Here is a 12,203-nt window from a genome sequence, read left to right on the forward strand (position 1 = left end):
TAGTTTTTGGCCTGGGCAATGTACAACTGCAGCCCATCTTTGCTGTAAGTAATGCTTAATTTATATTTAATTCTCTTTTTGTTGCTATTTTTATATATAGTGAGATGCAGCCCAGCATAAATAATCTCCTGCTAATAAAACACTCATTGTATGAGAACAACAGCTTACAGCCTAATAAGTGACACATCCATAGAATCAGGGTATCAGCCCCTACATTATGCTGACAGATTCCACTTAACATTTGGGCCATAAATTTGAAAACCGTTGGGAAACATAACAGATCGTAGTCGATGGTACTATTGTTAAGCCTGGTTTACACGCTTCAATAGATCTTTCAATCCGTCGTCGGGGTCAAGTTGTAAGTGACGCACATCCGGCATCGTTCGTGACGTATTTGCGTGTGACACCTACTTGCGATCAAGATTGAACGAAAATACGGTGATCGCATACACGTCGTTTATTCCTCATACATTGGACGTTTTGTTGTATGAACCTAGTCAATTGTAACGTGTGACATCCCTCATACGATTTTGGTGTCTGATGCTATGTGCGCAGGTGTGCGCTCTGCACCGCAGCTTAAAAAAGGTCTGCTTCAGAGCGCAGCTGAAAAGCTGCGTTCTGAAGCGCCTCACAATGTCTGTCATGCACTAATCTCTGTCAGTCCGTCACTATCTCTGTCCCTCTCTCTCTGTCCATGTCAGTCTATCCCCCTCTCTCATATACTCACCGATCCCCGGCGCTGCACGGCATTCACACTGGTCGGCGGCTTTTACTGTTTTGAAAAAGCCGGCCGCCCATTAAACAATCTCGTATTCCCTGCTTTCCCCGCCCACCGGCGCCTATGATTGGTTACAGTGAGACACGCCCCCACGCTGAGTGACAGGTGTCACACTGCACCCAATCACAGCAGCCGGTGGGCGTGTCTATACTGTGCAGTGAAATAAATAATTAAATAATTAAAAAAAACGGCGTGCGGTCCCCCCCAATTTTAATACCAGCCAGATAAAGCCATACGGCTGAAGGCTGGTATTCTCAGGATGGGGAGCTCCACGTTATGGGGAGCCCCCCAGCCTAACAATATCAGCCAACAGCCGCCCAGAATTGCCGCATGCATTATATGCGACAGTTCTGGGGCTGTACCCGGCTCTTCCCGATTTGCCCTGATGCGTTGGCAAATCGGGGTAATAAGGAGTTATTGGCAGCCCATAGCTGCCACTAAATCCTAGATTAATCATGTCAGGCGTCTATGAGACACCCTCCATGATTAATCTGTAAATTACAGTAAATAAACACACGCCCGAAAAAATCCTTTATTAGAAATAAAACACACAAACACATTCCCTGGTTCACCACTTTAATCTGCCCCAAAAAGCCCTCCATGTCCGGCGTACTCCACAGTCCTCCAGCGTCGCATCCAGCGCTGCTGTATGGAGGTGACCGGAGCTGCAGCAGACACAGCCGCTCCTGTCACCTCCACGCAGCTAATGAAGACAGCCGCGCTATCGGCTGAGCTGTCAGTGAGGTTACCCGCTGTCACTGGATCCAGCGGTGGATGCAGCGGTGGCCGCGGGTAACCTCAGTGACAGCTCAGCTGATCGCGCTACTCACCTCAGTTGCTGACCAGAGCGGCGGTGAGTAGCGCGATCAGCTGATCTGTCACTGAGGTTACCCGCGGCCACCGCTGCATCCACCGCTGGATCCAGTGACAGCGGGTAACCTCACTGACAGCTCAGCCGATAGCGCGGCTGTCTTCATTAGCTGCGTGGAGGTGACCGGAGCGGCTGTGTCTGCTGCAGCTCTGGTCACCTCCATGCAGCAGCGCTGGATGCGACGCTGGAGGACTGTGGAGTACGCCGGACATGGAGGGCTTTTTGGGGCAGATTAAAGTGGTGAACCAGGGAATGTGTTTGTGTGTTTTATTTCTAATAAAGGATTTTTTCGGGTGTGTGTGTTTATTTACTGTAATTTACAGATTAATCATGGAGGGTGTCTCATAGACGCCTGACATGATTAATCTAGGACTTATTGGCAGCTATGGGCTGCCAATAACTCCTTATTACCCCGATTTGCCAACGCACCAGGGCAAATCGGGAAGAGCCGGGTACAGTCCCAGAACTGTCGCATATAATGTATGCGGCAATTCTGGGCGGCTGTTGGCTGATATTGTTAGGGTGGGGGGCTCCCCATAACGTGGAGCTCCCCATCCTGAGAATACCAGCCTTCAGGCGTATGGCTTTATCTGGCTGGTTTTAAAATTGGGGGGGACCGCACGCCGTTTTTTTTAATTATTTAATTATTTATTTCACTGCACAGTATAGACCCGCCCACCGGCTGCTGTGATTGGGTGCAGTGTGACACCTGTCACTCAGCGTGGGGGCGTGTCTCACTGTAACCAATCATAGGCGCCGGTGGGCGGGGAAAGCAGGGAATAGGAGATTGTTTAATGGGCGGCCGGCTTTTTCAAAACAGTAAAAGCCGCCGGAGCAGTGTGAATGCCGTGCAGCGCCAGGGATCGGGGATCGGTGAGTATATGAGAGAGGGGGATAGACTGACATGGACAGAGAGAGAGGGACAGAGATAGTGACGGACTGACAGAGATTAGTGATTGACAGACATTGTGAGGCGCTTCAGAACGCAGCTTTTCAGCTGCGCTCTGAAGCAGACCTTTGTTAAGCTGCGGTGCAGAGCGCACACCTGCGCACATAGCATCAGACATCACAATCGTATGATGGATGTCACACGTTACAATTCACTAGTTTCGTACTACCAAACGTCCAATGTATGAGAAATAAATGACGTGTATGCGATCACCGTATTTTCGTTCAATATCGATCGCATGTAGGTTTCACACGCAAATACATCACGAACGATGCCGGATGTGCGTCACTTACAACTTGACCCCGACGACGGATTGAAAGATCTATTGAACTGTGTAAAGCAGGCTTTAGTCAAAGAGATTTGTCAGATCGATTGAATTAACCTCAATTAAGGTGTACTTTGCACACTACGACATCGCAGGTGCGATGTCGGTGGGGTCAAATCGAAAGTGACGCACATCCGGCGTCGCTGTTTACATCGGAGTGTGAATCGTTTTTACTACGATTAACGAGCGCAAAAGCATCGAAATCGTATGATCGGTGTAGCGTCGGTCATTTCCATAATTTCGGTAGGACCAATGTTACGATGTTGTTCCTCGTTCCCGCGGCAGCAGACATCGCTGTGTATGAAGCCGCAGGAGCGAGGAACATCACCTTACCTGCGTCCCGGCTGCAATGAGGAAGGAGGTGGGCGGGATGTTTACGTCCCGCTCATCTCCGCCCCCTGCTTCTATTGGCCGCCTGCCGTGTGACGTCGCTGTGACGCCGCACGACCCGCCCCCTTAGGAAGGAGGCGGTTCGCCGGCCAGAGCCACATCGCAGGACAGGTAAGTGCATGTGAAGCTGTCGTAGCGATAATGTTTGCTACGGCAGCTATCACAAGATATCGCATGTGTGACGGGGCGGGGACTATCGCGCTCGGCATCGCTACCATCGGCTTGCGATGTCGCAGTGTGTAAAGTACCCCTAAGTATAAACAACCAATCAGGTTACAGTTTTGACTTTTTGGAAAATGATCTAGATTGAATAAATATTTCTTAAACCATTAATAATGAATACTCCAATGAATAAAACACACAATCTTACATATATTTCTGTATTTTATTTATAAAGCATAAAAAAAGTTGTTAAAAAGACCCCCAGTGATTGGGTGGTTTGGACATCCTGTGACTTTCTGTTGTTTTCTTTGCTGAGTCAGTAAGAGGACTGAATACTGATGGATACTATATATTATTGATGTTGTGCCTAAGTCCAGTTTGTACCAGCAAATATGGACCCAATTACCACTTATTATTGGATTTTACATTGTTGCAATTTTACAATCAGAGTGCAAGAAATTTAATACCGCTAAAAGCGTAATCAGCACATAAAAAGGTAAGAAAAGTAAGAAAACTGACATCTGAAGCTACAAGATCAAGAAGTAATAACTGCAGGCCCAGAGGCAATGAGGAGTCTTGCAACGTTTGACTGAACGAAGCTCAACGGTCACAGTTTATGACCTTGGATTTGTCTTACTACTGAGTTCAGTACTTAGGCACAATGGTTTGTGACACCAGTCCTCCGGAGTGGAGCTGTGTTTACTTGTAGATACATTGGTCCAGAAGAATACAGGGCGAAGCTCAGAGGGTGGAGTGATGCATCCAGGTTGAGAGACGGCAGCAGGATTCCATATTTCAGCATTAGAAAGATGGATTTTGTTCTTTTCCTGATTTTTATCCAGATTCTAGAAAAAAAAATAGAAAGGAAAATGTTATTTAGAGTTTACTTTTGCAGACTACCAACCTAAGGACTGTCATCATTAAAGGATTATTATTAGTGCTCGGGGTGCCCGGTACTCGTATCTAGTGATGAGTGGGCACTACCATGCTCGGGTGCCCGATACTCGCAACTAGTGATGAGTGGGCACTACCATGCTCGGGTGCTCGGTACTCTTAACTAGTGATGAGTGGGCACTACCATGCTTGGGTGCTTGGTACTCGTAACTAGTGATGAGCGGGCACTATCATGCTCGGGTGCTCGGCATTCATAACTAGTGATGAGCGGGCACTACCATGCTCAGGTGCTCGGCATTCATAACTAGTGATGAGCGGGCACTACCATGCTCAGGTGCTCGGTACTCGTAATTAGTGATGACTGATCACTACCATGCTCAGGTGCTTGGTACTCATAACTAGTGATAATCAAGTGCTGCCATGCTCGGGTGCTCGGTACTCGTAAGTAGTGATGAGTGGGCACTACCATGCTCAGGTGCTCAGTACTCGTAACTAGTGATGAGCAAGCACTACCATGCTCGGGTGCTCAGTACTCGTAACTAGTGATGAGCGAGCACTACCATGCTCGGGTGCTCAGTACTCGTAACTAGTGATGAGCGAGCACTACCATGCTCGGGTGCTTAGCGCTCGTAACTAGTGATGAGTGAACACTACCATGCTCGGGTGCTCAGTACTCGTAACTAGTGATGAGCGAGCACTACCATGCTCAGGTGCTCGGTACTCGTAACTAGTGATGAGCGAGTGTGGCGCCCCTGAGGCTTCCGTCGCCACAGGTCATTGCACCCCATCCAGCGGTGTGATGCCCCATTCTGAGAGAGGAAGAGAGTGAACTCCGGTCCCCTGGTAAATCCACACTACACCCATTGTTAGGTACATACTGGGACCAGGGAAAGTGGCAGACAGCCCTTCCATGCTGCATGCTGGGAGGGGTCGTAAGACCCATCCCTGCTCCTATAGGGTACAGCTTAGCAACTGGGGAGGTGGGAGGAGCCATCTGAGAGCAGACACAGATAGGAAGGTCAAGTTTAGTGAGTTACCTCAGGGAGTGAGAGAGTGAGCATGTAGTTGGAGAGGAAGAACGAGAGAAAGGAGGGAGGAGGAGGCCTGCTGGAGGCAGGCAAGGAGGAGAGAAAGAAAGACAAGAAAGAAGGAAAGAAAGCTCCAAGTCAGACAGGAGCAGAGAAACTGAAGGAGACGCTTCCTGGTGAAGATCCTGGGACCCAGAGGTCCAGGTGACACCACGCAGAGACAGAAGGAGTCGCAGGGCCATGGGTAGTCCTAGAGGTATCACGAGCAGTCCTAGAGGTACCAAGGAGAGGGCCTAGAGGCGCCACGGGTAGTTGTAGGCTGCGGTGGCCTGTTCCACATTAACATCGGTGGAGTGATCAAGCTGCGACAGGGGACGGTCCCTAGAGACTGGAGGAGTGCAAAGACAATCTCCAAACAGTAAAAACCGAGGCCCAGGGAAGGTTGTAGACTCCCAGGGCCAGAACCCAGAGCAGACTTCCAGAAAAGGGGTAATCAGCCGACAGGTGACCCCCCAGCCTGGAGGCTGTAGTGGAGGCCAAGCCAGGTCCATCCTAACAAAGGCAAGGCTAAGGAAGACAGCAGAAGAAAGAGACACTAAGAGAAGGGTACCGGCTTTTACTCTCTGAATCACCCAGAAACGGCGGAGGTCCCTGACAGTGGTCCCAGCACTCCAAGGGTCCCTACAGAGCTCTGACAAGAACTGTGAGTAAAGAACTTGAACTGCACCCTTGAAGTGGTCTCTGTTATTTCAGCTGCATAGACATTCACAAGCACCAACTGTGCCCCGGGCATTGCTCCACCTGTGGGGAGCAGTACCACCATTGCTGCCATATCATCACCCCGGAGGCCTCATACAGCAGCGGCGGCTCATTAGCCGCATACCACAGGTGGCGTCACGAACACAAACTTTAATTCAAGCCACATAGTCTACTGACACCCACCAGGGCCACGGAGCCGGGCCCAGCCACCACTGACTACCACCGGACTAGTCCGGCCCGGCACCGGGTGTCCCATAGCCCTGGGGTGGGCGAGTCACGAGCACTACCATGCTCAGGTGCTCGGTACTCGTAACTAGTGATGAGCGAGCACTACCATACTAGGAGGCTCGGTACTTGTTAAGAGCAGTTGGATGCTCAAATGGGCTCGACTTGAATACCAAGTATAATGGAAATTAATGGGGACTGTAGCATTTTTCCAAATTTCCTTATACTGGTATAGATGATTGAGTCGCGCCCATCTGAGCACCCAACTGTTGATTACGAGTTTCGAGCACTCGAGTATGGTAGTGCTCACTCATCAGTAGCTATGAGTACCGAGCACTCAAGTATGGTAGTGCTCACTCATCAGTAGCTATGAGTACCGAGCACTCAAGTATGGTAGTGCTCCCTCATCACTAGTGTTCATACAATACTTGGGGACTGCAAATCAGGTTTGCAAGACAAACTAATTTGGACGGACGTGTGGCCTTATGTTGAATCCACAGTGCTCTCTTTTGGTAGAGAATGGGAAATGGCATGTTAAGGATCCTGAAAATTTGAAGGTGCATGGAAGTTCATCACAGCAGAAAAAAATACCATTTTGTGTAGACTTTGCCTTAATCCACTACGTCTACAACACATTGGCAGATTTACTATTGTATTTACACAAAATTACACTAAATTGCTCCAGAATATTGATATCTCATTCAAATGAATGGTTCCAGTGCTGGAAAATTTTATTTCCATTTTTATGATCTCAAAACAAATCCAAAATATAAAGGAAATAACTTATGGACTGTGAACAGAGCCTTTTATGTATGTTACAGTTATATATTGCAGACAAACTGGATGAATAGATCTAAGAGAATCAACCACTTTTTTTTATTCCCACCAGGTTCCACCATGCTGCTTACAGTTACCCCACTAGAGAATCCGGGCCCTCCGTCTCCTGCGCCTCCACCAACCCCCCCAAAGCCACGTAAAGACAATGCAAAGCTCCAGCGCCTTCTACGGAAAGCTGCAAAGAAAAGTGCAGTACAAGCCTCTCCAACATTGGCCACCAAATCCTACCGTGCAACTCTTTCTCCCGTCAGTGAAGCTGATTTGGAAATTAACGAATCTGCAGCTCCCCAGAAACACAAGAGACCTCCTTCCATTACCCTACCTCCACGATTTCAGTTCAAGGCAGTAACCCATCGTGCGCCTTCGCCTTACCCAAAACAGAAGTTTACCTTCACTGTAAGCGAGCAACAGAGTCTCAACCAGTATCTGAGTCTGAGCCCAGTTCCTGACACACCATCACCTCTCCCATTTAGACCTAGCTCTCCAAGTCTTACGTTCCTATATCCACAAGGAGGTAACACCCCTGATCGTTTATCGCCAAGAGTCATTACTAATAGCAGTCCAAGACCTTGCACACCAAAAGCCATAGAAACCACTCCTAAACAACCAATTGTACCTCAAAATCAGATCTTAAGTCCCCCTACTATAATTGTACAGGAGACAAATGGAAACAACGCAGAAACAGTATACCCCAAAATAGACGAAACTGTGAACGAAATACAAATTAATGGATTTTCCACACCAATATGTGAGGACACAAATTTACCCAAGGGTTCCAGCTACTCCAGATCTATACCTGATCATCAAGAGCCCACATACCAAACCAATAGTTGTAATCCTAGTTCAGAAAAAGAATCAAAACTGTCGGTATCTACAAAGATAGCTACAGAAGTAACAGATAGGAAAGAGATTGTACATAAGCTATCCAAGGTTGTTGAGATCCCACACGGTAAGTCGCCCAAAGATGCTAGGCCAACAGTCAACTCGACAGACTATCCCGATGGACAGTCAAAAGTCACTGTCAAAACTGAAGTCACCATTTCTCCAAAAACAACTGGAGCTCCCAAAGTAACCTCAAGTATGGACAATTCACCTAAAACAGAACTGGTTCCCAAATCAGAGGAAACAAGTATCTTGAAATCCCCTGATAAACCTAAGCCACCTAGGAAGAAGCCAGGTGGCGGATGGGCAAGACTTGTCAAGCACCTTGTGGTTGAACCAGAAGAGCCAAAATTCCCTGAAGCACAAAACTCAAAGGAGGACAAAAGTGAGAAATCAGAAGGAGAAAAAAGAGACAGTACTGAAGGTACTCAACAGAGCAAAACCAACCGTGCTAACAAGATGTGGGATGCCTTACTCTACCGTATGGCTACATCAAGCAAGGAGCCAGAGAAGCCCGGGCAAACTGCTCCCCCACCACTTCCTTTTTTCCGCACCCGTTTGCCCCTTCTCCTTAACCGGCCTCGATTTGATGCTAGAAAGCTAAAAGAAGCTGCGGCTCGGCCCTTACGTAGAGTGACCGCTTTCTTTCATAGGCGAGTAGCAGAGAAAGAAAAAGAAACGTCAAGCAGTTTCAACAGGACCGCATCCGGTTGGAGCATTCGAGGGGAGGATGATAAACAGGAGGATGGGAAGAAAGCAGTCGACGGTGATAAGGAACAGTGAGGGAAGATCACCCCTAAGACTACCCCTCACCCTCTGCATGCACAATGTTCTCTACATAAATAATGTTCTACTTGATCTCTTTTGTATCTCCGTACTATTTTATGTTATTGCTGTGGCTGTGTATTGGTTCTCACATAATTTATGTCCGAGCAACTTATTAACAGTTCACTTTTCTCTGGCATGGCAAGTTCTACTAAAAATATTAATGGCGGGTTCAGTACAAAAAGAGAACTGTAAGAAGGTGTAAAAGTGCACATCAGTCAGTAGGGGGCAACAAATTGCACTTCAGTCCATTTTGTTTTTTGCATTGTCAAATTGAAAGAAAAATGAAAACTAAGTGCACGGAGCCTGTATATAGGGAATGAAAGCCACACAACTATTATACTGGCTCTGTATGTGATCGAAGGCTCATGGGGGTACATTAAAGGCTCCATGCGCTAAAATATGGCCTAACACAAAATACAGGGATAAGGCTTACAGTAACACAAAGAGATACAATAACGTGTATGGGGTAGCTGCTCCAACATATATATTCAGAAAGTGACCATGTCTTCATTAGGTCATCAGGCACTTATTCTGGTCATCTCCCTGATGCTGTAATATGGGGCACCTTCATTTGTAGACACGTATTCTACTTTTGGCTTCATAGATACAAGGTTTTTCCGGTAAAACAAGTTATGTATCTATGAGATAGGTGATAACGTGTTGATCTTTGGTGGTCAGACCACTGGGATCTGCCCCAATTGGCAGAGTAGGACAATGATGTCCACGTTAGAATGGGGTAGCAGGACACACGTTCACTCCCAGCATTTGGACTCTTACCAATTCCACCAAACCTTTCCTTGTGTTCACTAGAAAGCCCCTTTGAGACAAGAATTTCAATCTCAAACCCTAAATACAACAGATGAAATACTTAGGAGGCTGAGATCTTAGTTCATCAGTGCGTTCCATGATTTAAGTCTCACCACTGGTTAAAGTTGAGCTGATCATTTTCTACATATTTGGTCCATGTTCTTATCATTACCAAACCAACAGGGAACATGCTTTCTATTTTTTTTCAAACTGAAAGGGTATTCATGACTTTCATTTTTGTTTCATAAACCAACAGTAGACGTGAAAATAAAACACTTTTCAATATATCTTATCAGAAAAATCTGCTTCTTTGCGTGGACTGATCTTTCATTCTCAGTTCATGGGTAAAATCTACATTCAATGAAGACAGATTTCCCCATTATTGAGATAGGAGGTGGCAGTTGGTGCATTATAAAATATATGGAGAAGGGAGGAGTAAGAGGCAGGCAGAGACATTAATAGTTCTCCATTATACTTTATGAGCCCCAACTATCATCTCCTATCTCACTTATGGGAAAATCTGTATTCAGTGATCATGTTATCTGTGAATTAAGAATTTTGATAATAAATGATCAGTCCCAAAGGAGAAAGAAGTACCGTATTTTTCGGATTATAAAATGCAATTTTCCTTCCAAAAATATTGGGAGGAAAATGAGGGGTGCATCTTAAAAGCCAAATGCACCTTACTGGGAGGTGGTGGAAAGTGGTCACAGGAGGCAGGTGATGTGCTGGGGCTTGTGCGGTGGCAGGCTGTGCTGGGGCCTGTGGGATGGCAGGCTGCGTTGGGGCCTGTTCGGAGGCAGGTGATGTGCTGGGGCCTGTGTGGTGGCAGGCTGTGCTGGGGCCTGTGCGGAGGCAGGCTGTGCTGGGGCCTATGCGGCGGCAGGCTGTGCTGAGGCCTATGCGGCGGCAGGCTGTGCTGGGGCCTATGCGGCGGCAGGCTGTGCTGGGGCCTGTGCGGAGGCAGGCTGCACTGGGGCCTGTATGGAGGCAGGTGATGTGCTGGGGCCTGTGTGGTAGCAGGCTGTGCTGGGGCCTGTGCGGAGGCAGGCTGTGCTGGGGCCTATGCGGCGGCAGGCTGTGCTGGGGCCTATGCGGCGGCAGGCTGTGCTGGGGCCTGTGCAGTGGCAGACTGAGCTGGGGCCGGTGTGGTGGCAGGCTGTGCTGGGGCCTGTGCGGTGGCGGGCTGTACTGGGGCCTTTGCGGTGGCGGTCTGTGCTGGGGCCAGTGTGGTGGCAGGCTGTGCTGGGGCCTGTGAGGCAGCGGACTGTGCTGGGGCCTGTGCGGAGGCAGGATGTGCTTGGGCCTGTGCGGTGGCAGGCTGAGCTGGGGCCGGTGTGTTGGCAGGTTGTGCTGGGGCCTGTGAGGCGGCGGGCTGTGCTGGGGCCTGTGCGGTGGCGGGCTGTACTGGGGCCTGTGCGGTGACAGTCTGTGCTGGGGCCAGTGTGGTGGCAGGCTGTGCTGGGGCCTGTGCTGCGGCGGGCTGTGCTGGGGCCTATGCGGCGACAGGCTGTGCTGGGGCCTATGTGGTGGCAGGCTGTGCTGGGGCCTGTGAGGCGGAGGTCTGTGCTGGGGCCTGTGCTGGGGCCTGTGTGGTGGCAGTCTGTGCTGGGGCCTGTGCAGCGGCAGGCTGTGTGCTGGGTCCGGTGTGGTGGTGGGCTGTGCTGGGGCCTGTGCGGTGACAGGCTGTGCTGGGGCCTGTGTGGTGGCAGGCTGTGCTGGGGCCTGTGAGGCGGAGGTCTGTGCTGGGGCCTGTGCTGGGGCCTGTGTGGTGGCAGCTGAGCTGGGGCCTGTGTGGTGGCAGGCTGTGTGCTGGGTCCGGTGTGGTGGTGGGCTGTGCTGGGGCCTGTGCGGTGGCAGACTGAGCTGGGGCCGGTATGGTGGCAGGCTGTGCTGGGGCCTGTGAGGCGGCGGGCTGTGCTGGGGCCTGTGCGGTGGCGGGCTGTGCTGGGGCCTGTGCAGTGGCAGTCTGTGCTGGGGCCTGTGAGGCGAAGGGCCGTGCTGGGGCCTGTGCGGTGGCAGGCTGTGCTGGGGCCTGTGCGGTGGCAGGCTGAGCTGGGGCCTGTTGTGTGGTGGCAGTCTGTGCTGGGGCCTGTGAGGCAGCGGGCTGTGCTGGAGCCTGTGCGGCGGTGAGCTGTGCTGGGACCAGTACAGCGGGCTGTGCTGGGGCTGGTGTGGCAGCAGGCTGTGAGGCAGGGTCATCCTGAAAATGTCAGGGGTGCAAGGTTTAAATAATGGCGCCCGGAGAGGGCGCATGCGCAGATAGAGCTCTTTTCTCAAGATCTCATCTGTGCACGCCCCACCTCCAGCCCATTGATCTAACAGCAGCCGTCTTAAGGAAAATGGTGCCTGGAGGGGGTGTGTGCAGATGAGATCTCGGCTTGTCACTGAGCTGATAGCTCAATCTGTGCACGCGCCGACTCCAGGCACCATTCTTTTGGCGCCTGTACCGCCGACAGTTTCTGGAA

The 12,203-nt window shown here is 49.9% G+C and overlaps 2 protein-coding genes across 4 annotated transcripts in view; one reads left to right on the forward strand and one right to left on the reverse strand.

Annotated features, from left to right (window-relative positions):
- PRR33 (proline rich 33) overlaps positions 1 to 8,958 on the forward strand; it is a 69,704-nt gene extending 60,746 nt beyond the window's left edge. For both annotated transcript variants that reach the window (XM_075327009.1, XM_075327010.1), the window contains one exon: positions 7,271 to 8,958. In XM_075327009.1, the coding sequence (XP_075183124.1) occupies positions 7,279 to 8,883 (1,605 nt within the window). In that variant the 5' untranslated portion in view covers positions 7,271 to 7,278 and the 3' untranslated portion in view covers positions 8,884 to 8,958. The remainder of the gene's footprint in view (positions 1 to 7,270) is intronic.
- Positions 3,685 to 12,203, reverse strand: part of LSP1 (lymphocyte specific protein 1) — a 109,860-nt gene continuing 101,341 nt past the window's right edge. For both annotated transcript variants that reach the window (XM_075327011.1, XM_075327013.1), the window contains exon 13: positions 3,685 to 4,320. The gene's annotated coding sequence lies outside the window, so the exon portion shown is untranslated. The remainder of the gene's footprint in view (positions 4,321 to 12,203) is intronic.

The sequence above is a fragment of the Anomaloglossus baeobatrachus genome, chromosome 10 (assembly GCF_048569485.1).
Source record: "Anomaloglossus baeobatrachus isolate aAnoBae1 chromosome 10, aAnoBae1.hap1, whole genome shotgun sequence".
In the NCBI taxonomy this organism is placed as follows: domain Eukaryota; kingdom Metazoa; phylum Chordata; class Amphibia; order Anura; family Aromobatidae; genus Anomaloglossus; species Anomaloglossus baeobatrachus.